Source organism: Festucalex cinctus, chromosome 18 (assembly GCF_051991245.1).
Source record: "Festucalex cinctus isolate MCC-2025b chromosome 18, RoL_Fcin_1.0, whole genome shotgun sequence".
NCBI lineage: Eukaryota > Metazoa > Chordata > Actinopteri > Syngnathiformes > Syngnathidae > Festucalex > Festucalex cinctus.
In genome coordinates this window covers 11,391,045-11,404,094 of record NC_135428.1, presented here as the reverse complement: position 1 = coordinate 11,404,094, position 13,050 = coordinate 11,391,045, and the positions used below count along the sequence as shown (strand labels likewise).

At 45.2% G+C, this 13,050-nt stretch overlaps 1 protein-coding gene across 3 annotated transcripts; it reads right to left on the bottom strand.

The window, feature by feature from the left end:
• Nucleotides 1-702: 702 nt before the first annotated feature.
• crebrf (creb3 regulatory factor) lies at nt 703-12,832 on the bottom strand. 3 transcript variants are annotated; one of them, XM_077505203.1, is made up of 11 exons: nt 12,666-12,832; nt 9,104-9,258; nt 8,695-8,820; nt 6,435-6,613; nt 6,059-6,349; nt 4,803-5,617; nt 4,542-4,739; nt 2,931-3,120; nt 2,793-2,866; nt 2,305-2,424; nt 703-1,604 (listed from the first exon to the last, which is right to left on the bottom strand). In XM_077505203.1, the coding sequence occupies exons 2-11, from the start codon at nt 9,110-9,112 to the stop codon at nt 1,486-1,488; spliced, it is 2,121 nt and encodes a 706-aa protein (XP_077361329.1). In that variant the 5' UTR covers nt 9,113-9,258; nt 12,666-12,832; the 3' UTR covers nt 703-1,485. The 3 variants fall into 3 exon arrangements, with proteins under 3 accessions (XP_077361329.1, XP_077361328.1, XP_077361330.1); XM_077505202.1 differs by having other exon boundaries at nt 12,670-12,832; XM_077505204.1 differs by lacking the exon at nt 12,666-12,832 and adding an exon at nt 12,416-12,640.
• Nucleotides 12,833-13,050: the final 218 nt, after the last annotated feature.

Genomic DNA, 13,050 nt, shown 5'->3' with positions numbered 1-13,050 from the left:
ATATAGTCCGGCCGAGCCCAGCTTTACGGGACTTGTTCATTTTCACTTTACAGGGACCTTAAAAAAAAAAAAAAAAAAAAAAAAAAAAAAAAAAAAAAAGTGCCAACATGCATTTTTCTCATTATTTTTTTTGTTGCATTATTTTCCTGGAATTTATGCTTATTTTTGAGAGCATCAAGGCATTTTCTCTAGAATAAAAGGCAGAATATTACGAGAATGCGCTTCTACATTGAAATTCACTTGTTCAAATATAAACACGACTTAACTTTTTAAAATTGCTTTAACGGCTGTATAATTAGCATCCTTGAAAAAATTTCTCTGGACCCCAAAAAGTCACTCGCCTTTGACATTGTTGCCGACTGCCCTAAAAAAAAAAAAATGGAAACGAAGCCCTTTCTTTCCTCCGTGTGGCCGAGCGGCAATCCTTCTTTTCCCGCTTGTGCACGTCGGAACTTTTGATGCGTCCACATAAAGGACAAAAGATGAGGCGGGGCCAGGCGCAAGTGAACATTTTGGTTGTTGTGTGGACGACATTTCCAAATAAAAAGCTAGCTTATCGAGTTAGCGCACGTAGCACATTTAGCTTGTAACGTGGACTGAAAAGAAATGCTTAGTTTGTGGACCCAACGAGCTTCACAGTTCCATTGGGGTCCCTGAGACCCCCCCCACACACCCCCCCCCCCCCCCACAAAAAAACCTCCCCCCCGCGTCTACATTCAATACGGCGTCATGTAAGCTGTGCAAAACCTTACGTTGCCTGGCTGGGCGGCCATTTTGTTGCATGTGTCTTTGGTACAAAACAATCAATGAAAATAGATCAATAGTGTGCAAATATTCCTTTGTAACGCAAAAAATAGCTCTCAGCCTCGCCCACCTGGAGAGTACCAACAAGCAACGTTCATCTATTGCAGAGGCCTCCCACGCGCACACAAACACACACACACGCACACACATACAGTGACTCTGTGGCATCGCGCAAGCAGAGCTCTCAGATTTACGCACATTCACGAGATCTTTGAACACATCACAACATCTCTTTCCACGCACGCACAAATTTTTCTCCCGCCGTCACGCGCACGCGCACACACAAGGCACGATGAATAGAATCGGATCACTCGGAACACTAGCATGAACCCACTCACGTCTACTGTACAAGAGGGGGTTGGGGGGGGGGGGGGCGGAGCCATCTTCATCTTCCTCCGTCCTTCACCCCGCCCGCGTAGAACTAGCACCAAACTACTTCCCGTTTCGTTCGGGAAACGTCGAGGCCTCTCCGGTCGCCACGGCGACGGGACTCCACGCTGTCGCGGCCTGGGGGTGGGTGGGTGCCGTAAGATGGGGTGGGGCAGGAAGCCAGGGGCGTGCGACTACACGTGTGCATGGACGCCGGGTGGGAGGGGCATGCAAAGGGGGCGTGGTTATAAGGGGGAGAGGGGTGGGGGATTCAGCGAGGCGGGAACACTGAGGCCACGCCTCCCGAGCGCCCTACATTTTGGAGGTGGGCACCCGCAGGCCCACCAGCCCGCCGGTGGGGTCGCCGCATCCTGTGTTCTCCAAGATCTTGTTGACGAAATCCGAAGTCTGCCCGGCGACAGGCGGCGACACTGCCGGCACAAACAGGAAGTCCATCCACGCTCGTGAGACAGGAAGAAGTCAGACGATAATAATAATAATACTAATAATAATAATATAAAATAAATTATTATTAATTATATAATTAATTGTAATATATAATAATTAATAATAATAATAATAGATTATATAAAATAAATCATTATTATGATTATTATGATTATTATTATAGTACAAACACATCGCCAACTTGATTTATGCAATACATATCGTGGCTTCAAATAATTGGAATATACAAGAGGTAAGATTACAGCTGAAGTTTGACAGTGCCTGTAAAATCTTTATTGTCTAAAATTACTACATTCTTTGAACAGGTCACATGCTACAGTAAACCCCAACCCCATCACAGGGTCAGGGTTTGTGGTATGCCAAATTTCGTGGATTTTTATTGTACAGTTTCTAAATTATGTTCTGCCCAACATTTATTTTGGGTGTAATTACACTCATGACCACTAGATGGCGAGGCATTGTTTACTGTAACTTGACATTGTGTCAATTTGCTTCAAGAAGAAGAGTGAAAACGGAGAACTATTTGAAGCTCAGCCTCATTTTTTGCTGAAGATTATTGAATGTGAAATCTTCCTCAATCTTGCTTTTGAAAAATCTAGTGATTGGTTGGCATTTTTGGGGGATGTAAAGGACGTAAATAAAAGCTCGAGCGGTGAGCCTTACCAAGCTTGTTCTGGATGAGTCTGTCCAGTGTGTCACTCATGCTGCTGGCGCCGGGAGACGAGTCCTCTGCGCGGGTCACGATCTCCTCCTTGATGGCATTGATGACAAAAAGCAGCCGATCTACAGCAAGATGGCAAATATTGGGATAAAAAAAATATTTATATATTTTTAATCATGAAGTGAAATTATTCTGCCCATCTGTATTTGAATTTGGAATGCAGGTTATACGCAACCTTACAGCTCCCTCTTGTGGTTGATTGGTATATTGTTTTGTTTATTTTGAAAAAAGTCAATTGTGCACAAGAGTACACGTGATGTCAAAATAATAACTTGTTTTGGCGAATGAGTATATTTGATTGGAAATTGGAGATTGTTGAACATGTGATGTAGCTTGCTATTAGCATGAGTGTCAGCTACCACCGTCTTTGTTACTTTAGAGGGTAGAGGGTAAAGGTCAGAGGTCATTGTTGTAGCGACCAAAAACGTACCGTACTCAGTGCTGAGTCCCCACAGCTTGACCTTGTTGGCTTCATACTGCGCCTTCTTCTTCAGACGGCATGCCCTGCACGCAGCCGCATGTGAGCGCGAGCGGGGGTGTGGTCACGTGAACGGCGCGCCATCGTTACCTGGAGGCCAGCTTGTTCTTTTCCTTGCGCGACCACGGCCTGGCGGTGAGCGGCAGCTCGCTGACGGGCGTCAGGTCTCCGATCACCTTGTTGAGTTTTCGCAGCTCGGTGCCGATCTGCAGGAGCTTCCTGGGGTTGGGGGTCAAGTCTTCCACGTCGGTGCGCCGAGACTTCTTCAGTGTGTACTTGCCTGGCACCCGCAGAAAAACAGAGATTAGATTACATTACAACACCTAGTAAGAGTGTCAAAATTAGTGCATTAATTCTGAGTTAAAGCTCCTTTAATGCCACTCATTTTTTTAACGCACAATTAATGACCGCAATGATACTTGGAAAGCCTGGACTGGGGGAATTCCAGTCGCAATGCAGCAGACACGTCCAGGTCCAAATTTAGCAGGAATAAATGTAATAATAATGCATATATTTGTGGAGACTGGGGTCAAAGTGTATTTTTAAATTACAATTTTAAAAACGTTACTTCATGTCAAAGATTAGATAGCTCTTAATATGAAAAGAAAAATGCACAGAGCTGTGGCTGTCTTACAAATGCAATAACGCCATCTAGTATAAGAAAAAATGAGCTCTCTTTTTCATTTTAACTCCATTTTATTAATTATTAGATGCAGCCATATTTCTATTACTTTAACATTTTTTTCACTTTTATGTTAAGAGTATGAAAACTTAGAAAAAACATATTATTATATCATTGTACATTTAGAACAGATATAAAATTTGCGATCAATCTGGTGCTGGTCATAACATTAAATGTTGAAGGAATTAACACGTAACAGGTGCTCTTCAAATTTGGTGGGCAAAAAATGTGGGCAAAAGCATTTTTAATTAAGTGATTAACTCATTCGCTTGCAGCCATTTTCACTGAAGCAACCCACTTCGCTCCCGACTGTTTTACTGGATTTTGACTGATTTTGCAAGGCCCACGGAATATTGTGTTCTATTGCTGTAAAAACATGGAACCTACCAAAAGAAAGATTAGAGTCTCTTTTTTTCATCACAAAAAAGGTATATTTCTATCTGTTTCAGTTTTGCAGCATCTAGCATTAGAATATAACTAAGTTTCATCATTTTACACAAATATGTTTAGAACTGTGGGGAAATCAGCATGTTTTCAACATGGCACTGGTTGATCCCTTATACTCTGCTGCCAACTGCTGGCTGTTTTTGTAATTGCTACCACTGTTTCACCAGTTCTCTGCAGTTCAGAGGCTGTATCAAAGCCTTCTGTATGCTCTAGCATAAATAAAACATTAAAAAAAACATACATAAATACGTTTTTGGGACACTTAAAACATTTAAAATAGAACGTATTTATACGTTTTCGGGAGCAAATGAGTTAATCAAAATTCTAAGATGTGATTGATCTGATTAATGTATTTTTTTTTTAATGAAATTAAAAATTGTAATCACCTGACACCGCTAATTATCAGATTAATCAACAACTATTGTGATAATTGATTGTAAAATTAAAATTATTTTTGTGTCCCCCCCCCACGAGACATTTGCAAACATCTGCTTTTCAACCTCGCAGAGGTGGGAGGGGGACCCAAAACCAAATTCGACACAACATGATGGACAAAGAGGGGCCGGCTTTACCGTGCAGAGGTCCGTTCTTCTGGTACAAGTTGCTGGGCAGAGTGTGGCGGTCCCACTCGGAAGGTTTCAGCATGCGCTCTTGCTTGGAGGGCGTCAGCTGCTCGCTGTACTCCCAGAAGTAGCGGCGCTTGCCTCGCTTGCGGCTCGACACGCCCGCCGTCAAGCCCTTCACGTCCTCCAGGAGCGACACGTCGCAGCCTGCCGGGCACAACGTTGAGTTGAGTTGAGGAGGCGCAAATAAAGAAACGTGCGTGTGCTTACCAGGTTCGGAGAAGGCGTCGCTCATGTCGTCATCCTTGTCGGCTTCGTAGTCGTCATCCTCGTCCTCCTCCTCTTCCTCCTCGTTGTCCGACAGCTCATGCTCGCTCCCGAAGCCTTCGTCGTGGTCTTCGTCGCGGTCCTCATCGTCCAGCTCCAGCCCGTCGCCTTCTTCCTCCTCCTCCTCCTCCTCCTCCTCGTCCTCCTCTTCTTCCTCTTCCTCCTCCTCCTCGTCCTCATCCTCATTCATCTGCGAGAGGCTCCTGCCGGCCAGGCGGCTCCGCGTGAGGAACAGCGAGTAGTTGTGTTCTTCCTCTTTGCTTTTCTCCTCCTCCTCGCCTTGGCCGCCCTTCTCCAGCGGGGCCCCGGGAGCGCCGCCCTCCAGGGGGGCCGGGCCGGCGTCTGTCGGCGGAGGAGGGGCGCTGTCCAAGCCGCGGACAGCGGGTGGCGCCAGCGAGGCGGCGTCGGCCGACGTGGACGCCACGTTGTCGCGCCGCAGGGGCGGCGGGGCAGGCGCCCTCTCCAAGTAGGTCTGCGGGGGGGCGTCGGCCGACGTGGACGCCACGTTGTCGCGCCGCAGGGGCGGCGGGGCAGGCGCCCTCTCCAAGTAGGTCTGCGGGGGGGCGTTGGCCTGAGCCATGTGAGCACTCAGGCGCACTTTGGCCTTCCGCACAAAGTCAACGTTGGTAGACGGTGTCTTGGACGCCCGCGCCAGGACTTTGCCCGGGGGGGCCTGGGTCTTGGCCATGGTCTCGGTGCTGGACGGGACCGGCCGGGTGGCCTTCTGGAAGCCTTCGGGGAAGTCCGGGAGGAGGTTCCTGGAGGGGAGGGACCAGGGTTATTATTGTTTTGGAAAATTTTCATTTTAGTTTAGTTTTTATTTTATTTGTTTTTTTTTTAGTTTTTTTTTTTTTTTTTTACAGGTTGGTTTTGTTAGTTTTAGTTATTATTTAGTATTATTTATACTTTTATTATTATTATGATCATTCTTATTATATTTACGCGCAAGACAGTGTTCCCTTGTTTATCGCGGGTTCAACTTTCCTCGCTGTTTCATGGATTTTTTACAGCATGCTTTTTGTTTTGTCTATTTTTTATTTTTTTGTCTTTGCGCAGCCGTATCTCTCGAACCCTTCGTCCGACAGGGGACATACGGGCATACGCGGATTCCTTTCCAACGTGTCTGTCCCGTCGCTCCACGAAATTGCATTCATAGAAAATATATACTGTGCTGTTGCAAGTAAGTTCACTAAAATAACCTTGGGAGGGACGAGGAGGCGCAGCTGGCTGAGGGGCGGCTGAGGCCGGCGGCCGACGCCGGGAGCGGCGCTCTCTTGCCGGGGGCCGGCAGCTGGGGGCCGGGCGGGCTGGTTTCGGCGGGGGGGTACAGGGCCTCGCACACGGGCTGCGAGTCCTCGCTGTTGAGCTGCGCCAAGGTGGGCGTCCTGCCGATCACTTCCTCGTCCTGGTACGGGCTGGAGAAGTCGTCCAAGCCCAGGAAGTCCACCTCCTTCGTGCCCCAGATGTCACAGCTGGCCAGACGCGTGTATCTGAACGCACACACATAGACGCAGCTCATGGGGGCGTGGCCTCCGACGGATCCAAACGAGCGTGGCGGCGACGCGGGCGTCCTACCTGGTCAGATCCTCCCAGTACGAGTCCCACTGCTCAAACGCCGAGCCGCCGTGCGCCGTGTCGGACTCGCCGAGCGTCATCAGCTGCTGGTCGGCGCCGCTGTCAGAATCCTTGGTGCCGTCGGCCATGCCCACCACGCTGTCGCCGTACGGACTCTGTCGGTAACTCATGTCTCTGTCCTGGACAAGACAGAATGTTCATTGAGCTAATTCATTCAATTTCCTCACGTTTCATTTTTTTGCAAATCCAAGTTGTCTTGAACCAGTTTTGCCCGGATCATCCAATCAGAGGACAGAATGATTATGATGTCATTCATGAGGACAAATGGAAACGTGTTTGTTAAAGAAACACTCCCATCGCTAAAATAGCTTGAAAAGATCCCCCTTTTTTTTTTAAACACCAAAAAATTCTGCATGTGTAATCCACTTCAAGTGGATTCACATTACTAATTTATATTAATATTAATGAATCAAGTCTTGCTGACCAACCAATCAGGGTATTGAAAAATGCTGACTGCTGAAATTTGATTGGGTAAAGAAACATTCTTGTTGTTATAATAGTTGAGATTCCATCAGTCGTGGGCAGATTTGACTGACATGGCAACACATTCATGCTGAAATCTGATTGGCTGATAAATTGACATCCACTAAAGGAAGAAATTAACCATTGGGAACAAACAAGTACACGTCCAAGTGTCCAATAACTCAAATATGCCTCAAAGCGAACACACACACGAACACTTCTGTTCCGAACGTCACCTGCATCTGACGGCTCGGCAAGACGCCACCCAGCTGCGATGACACGCTAGCTGCAAACAGCTAACAGCTCAGAGTGAGCGCTTGTTTCAACCTCAGTTGTAGCTCCGCTTCACAACCACTAGGATAAGAGTTCTCCATTCTTTGCTTCAGCACTAAAGTCAACTTCAAAGTCCATTATATATAAAAAAAAGTCTTCACAATGATTAATAAGCTGAGAATGAGTGAATCATTCCCGATGCAGTAATCACTATCAGTGGACCATGTAGTTGAATCCAGGGCTGAATTTGAAACAATGAATAGTCCCCAATTACTCGACGGGGATTTTAATAATTAAATTAATATTTTCTTTTTTTTGTAATGAAAAAAACATTCTGGAAAACCATTTAGGCGACGTTAAATTATTTCATTTTATTTTATTTTAACGTAAATTATTTACAACATTGGACTGACTGATTATGAAGAAAATATTCATCACGATTCATTTGGTAATAATAGTAATCATGATTAGGACGATCATTTGTTATTTGGTACAAAACAAACTTTAAACATGTAAAAAATATTAATACATATAAAAAATATTTGATAACAATTATGCAAGTTCCTTTTGGACCAAACAAATGTATTAAATTAATTGTAAAAAAAAAAAAAAAAAAAAAAAATGTGTACATTTAAACAACTCCAAATTAGTAATTGTATTTATTTATTTAGTTTTTTCTTTTTTACAATTGTGCCTATATTGTAATTGTGGAGTATAGGAATTGAAATTGTAATTGAGTTTCAATTAATTGTGCAGCCCTACCTGATCAAGGTAAACAAGTTCATTTTCTGTCATCAGCATTGTAGATGAACTCATTTGCTCCCAAAAACGTATAAATGTGTTCTATTTTAAAATGTATTAAGTGTCCCAAAGACGCATTTATACGTTTTTTATGCTAGAGCTTACAGAAGGCTTTGATGCAGCCTCCCAACTACAGAGAATGGGTGGGAAAAAAAGTAGCAATTACCAAAACGGCCAGCAGGTGGCAGCAGAGTATAATAGATCAACCAGGGTCATGATGAAAACAAACTGTTTCCCAACAATTCTAAGCAAGTTTGTGAATAATGCTGAAACTTAGCTATATTCTAATGCTAATTGCTGCAAAACTGAAACAGATAGAAATATACTTGTTTTCCTGATGAAAGAAGAGACTTTAATCTTTCTTTTGGTCTTGTTTTTATAGCAATAGAACACAATATTCTGTAGGCCTTGCAAAATCAGTCAAAATCCAGTAAAACAGCCGGGAGCGAAGGGGCTTGCTTCAGTGAAATGCCTGGGAGTGAATGAGTTAAATACATTCCAATTGCATGACATCGTTTGAAGCCGAGTCCATTTCTTACCAATATACACTCAAACACTACAAAATGGCCGACACTCACTACCAAGTTGGACGGCGGAGTCGTTCCCAAGATGGCTGCGAGACGCGCAGCGTGGAGAGCGAGCGAGCGAGCGGTCGGTCACTCACCAGCTCGTACATGAAGTCGGGGTCGGAGGTGTTGGCCAGCAGCTCGGTGCTGGTGAGCGCCTGGTCGGCGAAGGAGAAGTGCTGAAAGTCGTCCCCAAAGGGAGGCTCCATCCCGCTCACGCTGGGCTGCGACACACACGTCGGCTCACGCGTCAACATTCGAAGCAAGTCGCATCATCGCACTGACACTAGTTCTATTTGCTTGCTAGCAAATCAAATGTTGAAAGGAAGTGAAAGGCCAATCATTCCAAGACATGTTTGTTTTTCAATATTCAAATAAACGAAAATGTTGAGAAATAAGCCATATATTTACTGTATGTAACGTAGTATTTGGTTCTCTGTTTGCTCTGTTTCAATAAATGGCAACACAGCTGTCGCCATAGCAACGTGCCGTGTGGCAAACGCTCACCTGAGGCATCGCAAGGCGCAGATCAGCGCTCCTGCGGTGGGGAACCTCTGGGCCCCGTGTCCAGTCCCAGCGGCGTGAGGACGGTCGGGGGGCACCAAGGGCAAGGGGGTCGGGGACTCTGCGTCGGGACTCCAGACGATCTAATTGAAGACGATCTAATAACAACACAGCGCAGAACAGAAACATGAAAAAGAAAGCAAGGAACATGAAAAAAGTGTGCATCCAAACATCGCAAGACAAATTCCAGCCACATTTTTTTTTTGCTTAGTCACCCTGAATGTTTAGATGGGCACAAATGTTTCAATTAGGGATGTCTGATACCACTTTTGAGACGACATTGGTCGCCCATTTGGCTGCGATTGAGGGCCCTAAACTTCAACAAACCTCCATCTGCACCCCCCACGTGTCAACAAATTCATTTTCAGTGGCATCAAAATGATGGACCCACTGGGCTTTGCATGCCTTACAACCACATAAAAGCCACTTGAGAAGGGAGGACAACATTTCGGAATCACTCGCCCGACATGCCGCCCCATGTTTTTCATTTTCCGAACAAACGGAGATGTAGAGAAGCTGAGCACAATCGATATTTCCACATTGGAGGAAGATGAAGAGGCAGGCGGCGCTGGTCCACATGCCGCTCGGCTGGCGCACATCCAAGTGGGCCAACGAGCGAGCGCGTCCGCGTTTGGAATGCGACTGATCGTCATCCCATGGCACGCAACCTCCAGCGGGAGAGCCGCATGGCCAATAGCGGCGCACCGGTCCGGGACTCAGGAAGCTAGCTACCTGTTCCTCATCCGTTCAACGAATCACGTGGCGGCAGCAAGACGACAAAGTCATGACAAGCATCTTCAGCTGCAGCTGACAACAAAATGTCGTCACGAGTGGCGCTAGTGACCAACAGGCTGTGGTCCACTCAAGAGCTGGCCACTGCTTGCTTGTGCTTTGCGCTGCGTTCCGTGCACACTCAACGTGACTCAGCACAAAGCAGGAACGACTCAACAAATCACTGCTTCTTTCAGAACTTGACGTTGTTGTTTTTTAATCAAATAAAAGCTTGAAGGTGAATCCTGTCAAGCACAGAAATCCGGGGTCAGCGCCCGTTTTCTTTACTTTTTTTTAAGTTACGTGCATTAAAAAAAAAAAAAAACAATATCATTTCTATCCTTTTATGCAGGGCATGATGTCAATTGGCAGTATAGAAAACGCACAACTTAAATCGATGATGATTCAGTTCCTGCTTTGGTCCGAAAAATCTGACAGAACATTGTCAAAAACGGTGGTGGGGTTTTTCCAAAATCATTATTTTTATCATTATCATGATTTCTGATTTGTCCTGCCTTGCGTGCACAGTCAACGTGACTCTGCAAAATGACTCAACAAGTGTTTCTTCTTGTTGCTTCTTTCTCAACTTAAGCATGAAAAGGAACACAGAACTACATCAATAGTTTTCACAGCAAACAGGCAAACCCACATTTTGATTTTGCATGTCTGACTTAAGTGTAGTACCACGTTGTGCCACAACATGCTGAGCAGCCCTGAGCTCGAATGGGAGAGACGCAGCATCATAAGCGGCATCATTAGGCAGAGAAGATCCCCACATAAACTCCAGTATGTACACCTGGCATGTGTGTAATCAATTTACCTCTATGCCCATTTTCATGGCATTTTACATTTTATGTTAGAATTAAGCTAGCAGACTTCCATTATTTTATGGTTTATTTAAAGATTTTTGTGCTTAAATATACAGTTCGAGGGAAACAATTACAGGTAATTGATTGACAGCTAATTTAATTTGATTAATCTAATAACTAATTTATTATCAAATTAACAACTGTTGTGATGATTGGCTAATTGTTTCAAGACACCGTTAATCTTACTTTCAACCTCTCAACACTGATCATTCTCCAATTTCCAGGACAGACAGACAGATTACATATTTTTTTCAAAATGTAACAACATAGCCAACATTTGCTTTTACTTGAGAAAGCAATAATCAATATGTTTGCCCGTTTTCTGATGCATGGTCAGAACCAGGGCAACAAGCACGTGCCCACCACCATCAAGATGATATATGGGAGTCCTAATTTTGGTGCTAAGACCCTGCCAGTAACACAATCAGAATGAATTTACTTTGATGCATTGTCACTTTGAAACAATCTGTTGTTCAATAAGGATACATGGTTCATTGATTAATGGAAAAAATTATCAACAGATTAATTAATGATTAATGATTATTGTGGCATTAATATAAGCAAAGTATGCGACAAAAGAGAAAAAGCAGAACGTAAAGTGAATATTTATATATTGCTCCATATAATATGCAACTAATAATAAACTTAATTATTCCCTTATTGCGGAGGAAAGAATAAACATCCTAACAACAATCAGGATGTATTATCCAAAAATCCAGGAAAACAAGACAAGAAACGTAAAAATGTGGACAAGAAGATGGTGTGCCACTCGCATCCTTAAGCAAGCAAAACAAAGCACCAATCTAACCCCACAGCGCCAACACCCACGTAACCTCGCCTTCCAATTGGTCGAGAGTCGGTGGCGAACCGCCTCCTCGCTCACCCTATTGGCCGAGCTTTCCGTCCAACGGCAAAGCGCTCGTACATAACGACTAGCCCGCGTTCAAGTTCGGTTGAGGTTGCAGATAAACAAGTCGGAGGCCTGCTTGTGGCTGGCTGGCCTACATTCAAACATTTTAACATTTTTGCTTTTCTTTCAACGTAAACGCAAAGACATTCGACAGCGCTGATACACCGAAATAAAGTCAACACTCGAGCGCTAACCAGTTGGTGCTAAATGCCAAGTACGAGCTGCTCGCGCTGAACGGGACACGGAAAAAAGTGCTCGAATAAACATCCGCACTCGCGTGACGTCAAAAATCTTCCAAAAACAGCTTGGATAGATGCCGCCGCCTTCTTTATTTCTTTTCTTTTTTATTTTTATTTTACTTCACTACAAAATAAAGCCAGGAAGGTGGAGGGAATGTTCTAGCATGTGTGTGTGTTGGGGGGCGTGTACCGTGGCAGCAAAAGTCAGCGTTCCACGCGATATACGACCACTTGAACACACCGAACGCCACAAACCAGCGTGTCGTTGTGCGCGCGTGTGATATTTCCAAAGTGACGAATGTTTTGTTATATAATTGATTTTCCAGGGAATGTATACGGGCACCCACGCTGGCTAAATGCTATCAAGGAACATGAGACGCTCTTTCAATTGCGTGGAAACAATCAAAGGTTGTTTGTTTTTGTTTGTTGAGGGTGCCGTGGGGGCTACCTGACGAACGACACTCACAAAACGACAAGGAGAAAACAGAGGCGCCCGTCCCTTCGTCTTGTTGTTGTTGTTGTTGTTTTCCGTCGTTTTGATGCAGAACAGCATGGCTCGGTTCGGCCCGGCCTCACACGACAAGAAAAGGAAGAAAGAGGAGGAGGCGCTAGCTGCCAGGTTAGCCGCAGAAGCTAATAATCCTCCGCTGCGGCTAAAATCTCCAAAGCCCAAAGCGCAAACGGTCCCCCAAAAGGCGTCCCACTCCCCCACTCACTCACTTCCGGGTGAGCCGCGCTGGCGTTCGGTTCGCAGGCTCGGTGTGGTCTCGTGGTTTGGTTCGGTTCGTTCGCTGGCTGCTTTCTTTCGTTTTCTCCGCGAGTTTGCTGCTCGCTGTTTTGTTTTGTTTTGTTTTGTCGCTTCCTGGAAGGCGCGTGACTGCCCGACCACGTGGTGCGTGGCTCGGCCAATGGGAGCGGCCCGACCCGCGTTCCGCTCCCGCAACACAAATTTGCGTACACTTGACATCGAAATAAAAAAAGAACATTTGAAATTAATGTAGAGGCAAAGTCGCCTTTTTGTTTGCTCATTGGCGCCGATGATGCGCTTCATTCAACATCATTTTCATATTCATCCATTTAAGTAGGACAGTACATGAATAC